The 7250-nt window shown below is 35.9% G+C and overlaps 1 protein-coding gene across 1 annotated transcript; it reads left to right on the top strand.

The window, feature by feature from the left end:
• The first annotated feature begins 1085 nt into the window (after nucleotides 1–1085).
• LOC140829234 (katanin p60 ATPase-containing subunit A1-like) lies at nucleotides 1086–5516 on the top strand. Its single transcript, XM_073192291.1, has 7 exons — nucleotides 1086–1416; nucleotides 2062–2533; nucleotides 3224–3421; nucleotides 3838–4082; nucleotides 4314–4472; nucleotides 4576–4663; nucleotides 5001–5516. Exons 1-7 carry the CDS (start codon nucleotides 1295–1297, stop codon nucleotides 5280–5282), a joined length of 1566 nt encoding a protein of 521 aa, XP_073048392.1. The 5' UTR covers nucleotides 1086–1294; the 3' UTR covers nucleotides 5283–5516.
• Nucleotides 5517–7250: the final 1734 nt, after the last annotated feature.

A 7250-nucleotide genomic window follows, 5' to 3' on the forward strand; every position in this document is an offset into this window, starting at 1 on the left:
ATGATTTTTAAATAATTATTTAATTGGGTTCGAGACATGGTAAATATGTGTTTCGGGCCAATTATAGATAGCATGATTCCAGCAGGGCCTCAGTCCAACCTCACGATAAAACACAGTCTCTGGACTTTGTTTTGAACTCCAAAGATCTTTGACGCACATCCATGGCTCTTGATTTTATCGAGTTTTTCGCAGTTGAAGAGTAGTACATAGAAGATGGTTTCACACATTTCTTTATCATTAACCAATATCACAAAATTATTAGGTACAACCCGATGATTTAGATTATTCTATGATATCAATTGGCTTGGGGCCGTTGGATCTGTTGGGTAATTACGTCGAAACAATGACGATCATGAAAATAATATAATATCAAAATTACGGAATAAAATAATCAATAAAAACACAAGATTTACGTGATTCACTCGATATATACTACGTTCACGGAGCTACTGCAAATATTTATTATAAAGAGAAAATTACAACTATATACTAAACACTTAATATCTCACAATTCCAAGTCGAGTATAACCGATAAAATAATTATCAAACTCACTAAAGAATAATACTCAATTTTTCTTTTAACTTGAGTTGTCATCTTGAGCTCTTGAGATGCTTAGAAAGCTTGGATGAGATCTCTAGCAAATTAGCAAATGAACTCTTTACTTAACAAACTCTTCAAATGTGAAAGCCACATGTAAATTCAAATTTTGCTAGCCATCGTTTGTACGGTAGTATGGAAATTCGCGTTAAACGACATATGTGAACATAAGCATAATTTCATTGTCTATAATTTTGGTCGAAAAACACATGTTCAAATCTTATCAATTCTCCTACTTGAAAACTTGATTTCAATCGTATCTTTATATCATCAATACAGTAACTCGTATATCCATTTTTATATTTGTAGTCCAACTGATCAATTTGTCTATCGAGAAGATGTTTTCACACATTTCTTTATCAATTAACCAATATCAAAAAATTATTAGGCTCAACCCGATGACTTAGACCATTCGATGTTACCAATTGATTTACGGCCGTTGGATCAAAATTCATGAGACGGTTTAAACGTCGCCGTCTTCTTCAAGATCTACAGCTTCAACTCCCACCTCTCGACTTCCCCAATTCAAAGTGATAAAGGGCCTACATTTTATTTTGCATTACATTTCATTCCTCCTTCCCTTTTTCTTTCCATGCTTTTAAGTTTCGACTTTAGTTTAAATCTGAATCCTTGTTCCGGCGAAATTTCTGTAACCCACATTGGAATTCTCAAGGGTTTGTTCGTGTGACCCTATAAATGGCTGGCGCCACGTTGGCGGGGTTGCAAGACCACTTGAAGTTGGCGAGGGAGTACGCCGTGGAAGGACTCTACGATACTTCCATTATCTTCTTTGATGGTGCCATTACTCAGATTAACAAGTACTTTTCTTTATTTAGATATTCTTTTTTAGCCAATTTGCTCCGGCCCACCTTTGTTCTTGTGTTGTATGCAGAGTTTCATGCTTAAAAGATTTGGATCCCGAGAGCTGTTGTGCTCTTTTTGTGAGAACGAAGGATACAGCAATTGGATTATGAAATAGGAAATTTTTTAGTTAAAGAGTTACATTTTGGGATTTTAGTTTTTGTATTGATTCTCTTTATGCATATGCGTGTGCTGAAATTATCTTTGATGGATTCCCGTCCTTATCAACTGATTCGCCAAGAGCTATCCCAGAAACCGAGCTACTTACTGCCTCTTGTTGGTCCCTGTCACGTGCAGTGATCCGCAAGCAGCAGTATGTTTATATATATGTATAGATTACAAATACTGAATTTTTTTACGCTTGTGTTGAAATGGTAGGAGAATATAAGGAAACCAGGCAGCAAGGTCGTACTATTTTTGCAGTTCTTAGAGAGGTTTCTGCTTCTTCGTGTGTAATTATTTTGCTATTATAGAAGCAAACTGATAATTGTAGACAACTTTAAATAACAGCACTTGGTATTTTTATACAGTTCCTCAGTCTGAAGTCATGTGTTCAAAATTTGTCTTTGTGTTGTCCTTCCCTTTCAAAAATTTTTATCCAGGCATTTGAATACGGTTGACGATCATTTGCTTCGTTCCAAATGGATGAATGTCAAAAAAGCAATTTCAGAAGAAGCAGAGGTTGTGAAGCAATTAGATGCTGAGAAGAGGTCATTCAGGGAGATTCGTTTAGGAGGGCGACCAAATTCACCACCAATTTCAACAAAATCATCTTTTGTGTTCCAACCATTGGATGAGTATCCAACATCATCTGGTGCCTCGATGGATGACCCTGATGTGTGGAGGCCACCTCCGCGAGATCCTACGGTCAGAAGATCTACAAGGGGTGGTCAAATTGGCACGAGGAAGTCCCCACAAGATGGTGCTTGGGGTCGTGGAGGTTCTGCAAAAACAGGAACAACTGGCCGTGGTGGAAGGACTGGTGGTTCTAGTAAGGTCAACACTGGAGTTAGAGCATCTACAGCTCTCAAGAAAGGCAATGGGAAATCCTCATCTGGGAAAACAGATTCCATAGTAAGTTATTAATCTAGAATATGTGTTTTGGTTATGTGGATCTTTCTGTGTCATCTTGGAGCTGCATCTTGCAAGTATAAATTTATTGATAGGGCTTGTGGTATGAGATACCCAGTTACTTAGTACTCTGGTTATAGAAAGAATATAAGTTTGACATTGATTAATGAAATACTCACGTGCAATGCCTTCATTTTGAACTCAATGAAGAATATCATGTTGTTTCTCTAGATTTGGGTATATGATATGCTTTTGATGTTTGCTAAGCTTGTTCACAAATTATTTATCTATTTCCGGAAGCAGTTTTTTTTAACAAGCTTGGAGCTAAAAGTTTGATGAATATATGTATAAAATTAATTGTATTCTTATGGCCAAGGAATTGTCCATTTCTCATGACTTGTTTGGTGGAATTCTGTTACTTTTATGTTGTTGTGTCACCATCTATTTATTTAAATCGAGCACTCTTATTTCTTGATTTGCCATCCTGTGGCGAATGTTAATTTGGCAAGTTCACTCAGAGTTCTCATTTATGTAAATTGTGAGGAGTTAGATTAATGGGATTCATTGAGTGGATTGTACCCTATTATAAGGAATCTTGACTTTTGATCCAGAATCTTATCATATTCTGCTTTTGTATATTGTTAATATGTTTGACATGTCGAGTATTTTAGGGATTTCTTTTCTGATTGTCAGAGTGATGATATTGATGATGTAAAGCCCAAAAAAGTGCAGTATGAAGGGCCTGACTCTGACTTGGCTGCAATGCTTGAAAGGGATGTTTTAGAGACCACGCCCGGTGTGAGATGGGATGATGTGGCTGGCCTGAGTGAAGCAAAAAGACTTCTAGAGGAAGCTGTGGTTCTTCCACTCTGGATGCCTGAATATTTCCAGGTATCAGTAACTTTGGTCCAGAAGAATGCTTGTGATATTTTACTTTTCGTACTTACCTGAAATACGTAACTATAATCTATATGCTTTATACGTCTCAGAACTAATGGTGGGTTTTTCTGTTACAGTATATTCTCTAATGTGTGAAGCAAATAGTAACTCGTTCATAGCTAACCTCCAGTTCCATACTTTATATGGGCAAAAATTTGTAAATATTAATAGAATCCTTATTTCTACCTGTAGATAAAAGTTCCATAGGAAGGCATAGAACTTTGACCTGTTTGAGTGCAGAATTATTTGAAGTTGCTAATTCGGTGGATGCATTGTTTGAATCTGTCTTCTTCCTTGTAAGGATACAAGAAGTGATAAATCTGCATGCATGGCTCAACTAGTCACTCTTATGACATCTCTGTTTGCAGGGGATTAGGAGGCCATGGAAAGGTGTGCTCATGTTTGGTCCACCAGGTACTGGGAAGACACTTCTTGCTAAAGCAGTTGCTACTGAGTGTGGCACAACATTTTTCAACGTTTCTTCTGCTACCTTGGCTTCAAAATGGCGTGGAGAAAGTGAAAGAATGGTCCGATGCTTGTTTGATCTTGCAAGGGCTTATGCACCGAGTACCATTTTCATAGATGAGATCGATTCTCTTTGCAATGCTCGAGGGTAAGATAATAAGAGTTTCATCAATCCAGGCGCGGATCTTGGTACCCTTTTTTATTTAGTATGCAAGTTGTGAAGAACCCATCTCATACATTCGAACGAACATGAGTATTTTTTTAATAACCTATTAAATTCCGCATTTTATTGCTGATGTCTCGCCCCACCCCTACCAACTTTCTTATAATATCTAGTTTGGAACCTTCACGTTTGTATACAACGTTTCCTATCTTTCAGGGCTTCAGGTGAACACGAATCATCCAGAAGGGTGAAGTCTGAACTTCTAGTTCAGGTAGATGGTGTCAATGCCTCTTCTACCAATGAAGACGGTACTCGCAAGATAGTGATGGTTTTGGCAGCTACAAATTTTCCTTGGGACATCGATGAGGCATTGAGGTTGCATCCTAGTTGTTTGCATCTCTTGTTGATTATTATTTCTTTTTCGACATGTAAGTAGCACTTGTTTTTTTTGCATCTGATTCATTCACGATCTATTCAGGAGGCGTCTGGAGAAAAGAATATACATTCCACTTCCAAATGCTGAAAGTCGTAAAGAGCTTATCCGGATTAATTTGAAAACTGTGGAGGTATTGTCTTATTTCTTTATGGGCTTGAAGGATCTTTATTTTTGGAATTAGACGTACATGAATATAATATCCCTACTGCTTGAGGGTCATTGCTCTACCTTATGTGTGCTCCACTAATTTGGAGCAGAAAAAGATGTGGCTGTCATCATATAAAACTCATAGTAAATATTTTATTAAGAAAGGCATTATTATTCATAGTATCTGAGAGGAAAATGATATTTATTAACTATGAATAAAATACTTGCCACTTCACTAATGTAATAGGCTGTTGATGCTCGGCCTAACCTAAAATTCATATAATCCATGTCAATTTTGATGCATTTGTCTGCACCACCAGGTTGCTGCAGATGTGGACATCGATGAAGTGGCTCGTAGGAGTGAGGGTTACAGTGGAGATGATCTTACAAATGTTTGCCGAGATGCATCGTTAAATGGCATGAGGCGCAAGATAGCAGGAAAGACTCGTGACGAGATCAAGAACATGTCCAAGGACGAGATATCAAATGATCCTGTTGCTATGTGCGACTTCTTAGAAGCCATAGCTAAGGTCCAGCCCAGCGTTTCTTCAGCTGATATTGAAAAACACGAAAAATGGTTTTCCGAATTTGGATCGGCCTAGCATGATCCACTAGTTACGGTAACTATTGGGTTCCTCCTCCTCCTCTCTCTCTCTCTCTCTCTCTCTCTCTCTCTCAGGCGTTTCGTGACATCTCATTCCTGGTTTTGTTAGTTGTTTCCTCTGTTAATTTCTTGTTTGGAGATGGACCCATTTTTCATGATTTATCCGTGTTTTAATTACTGATGACTGGATGGAAGTTGTGATATATTTATTTCTCACGGTCGACATTCCATATATATATGGGTAATTTTTGTATTTATAGGTAATTTTTGGATTAACAACTCAACATAAACCGAAAAAGGTTGGCTAGAATTAAAAATTTCACGTAACATAACTTTATGAATTTGATATACCTGAGTGTCAATTTTTTTAAAACGGCCTAAACGTAATTGGTGTTCAATTCGAAACAAATTTGAGATCCCCAAGACCCGAAAAAAACATAGTCGTTAGAAAAGAAATTTGAATATATTTGTTTTTTGGTTTTGTTCTGTTCATTTGATGGACTACCTGCTAAAGGAGCAAGCCTGTCTCAGTCTATCTATACATACTCCATGAGTTTTTACACAGCTCGATCTGTTCTTCATGTCTCTTTCTCTTAAATGCCAAAAGATTAAGGGAAGCATCAGCAACAACTTGAACTTTGCTCCCGTTCTGTTCTTCGTTCCTTTCTATTTCTTCTTTCTCCTTCACAACCCCCCTTAGCTTGTATGCCCAGGGTGGGTAATCACTCCCACCACCTTTTTTGACTAAGTATTAATATTCACGAGTTAATAAAAATATAACATGAAATATCAATCACAAGAACTCGATTTGGTCCCTTTTTTTGGATTATTCGTGCTGGCTAATGAAATGTTATTTGTTTTTATTTTTATTTTTTACGAATGCAGAAGATATATGTTTTTTAAAAAATAGATTGCATGTGTGAGAGGAACATGCGATAGCAACAAAAGCGCATGGCTAGGATTCGATTGTACTTGGGTGGAAGCAGTTTCCATTAGGTGGCTTGACCTTACCACCTTGTGTCATCCCAGATTGTGAGTCCTCAATTTTTCATATATATATATATATATATATATATATATATATATATATATATATATATATATTTTATGGGATACAAATATTCAATTCTTTGTGTCCAAAAAATAAATTATATGCTTTAGAAAGTAAGGGAAAATGATCCAGTAAGTTTGTCAATTTCGTATTTTGGTACCGTAAGTATTCAATTTTGGGTTTTGATCATATAAGTGAGGTTATGTTTTGGGTTTTTGTCTCTTTTTGTCGGAGTGTATGAGCACAGAAAAATATTGATGTAAACACTAGAAATTGCTGATGTAGTAATGAAAAATGTTGACATGTCCAGAGCCTCGTCATCACTATTTGGAAAAAATATTAAAACTCAAAATATTGCCAAAAACCCAAAATCTGTTGAAAATATAATATTAAAATATGTATGTTGAATGTTGAATGTTGAAAATTAGGTAAAATTAGGTGTTGAATATTGAAAATTAGTGTGTGATGATGTATGTAATGAGGTAATTTATTTTGGAATATTTGTATATGAAACTCTATAAATAGAGCACTCATTTGTGAATGAAATAACAATTGAGTTGAGAGAAAAATATTATAAAGTGTGTAGTTTGATAATTTTGAGAGTTTGAGATTTTTACTTTTTACCGTAAATTTTTACTTTTTCACAACACGTTATCAGCACGAAGCTCTAAAAGTCCTACATACTTTTCCAAGCTCCAAACAGAAGAAAAAGGTAACAAAAGTAATTATATTTATTTTACTGTTATTTATTTATTGTGTATTTATTTAATATACAATATAATGTTATTATTAGAAATAATAAAATAAATTTTTCATAAACTTGTTATAAATCCTGGGAGGATGTTAAGACGACATCCCACACTCCCGGCAAGGGATACGACAAGTATAAAAGCCTATAAGGTTTTTAAACAAAAT

Source organism: Primulina eburnea, chromosome 4, assembly GCF_022965805.1.
Source record: "Primulina eburnea isolate SZY01 chromosome 4, ASM2296580v1, whole genome shotgun sequence".
NCBI lineage: Eukaryota > Viridiplantae > Streptophyta > Magnoliopsida > Lamiales > Gesneriaceae > Primulina > Primulina eburnea.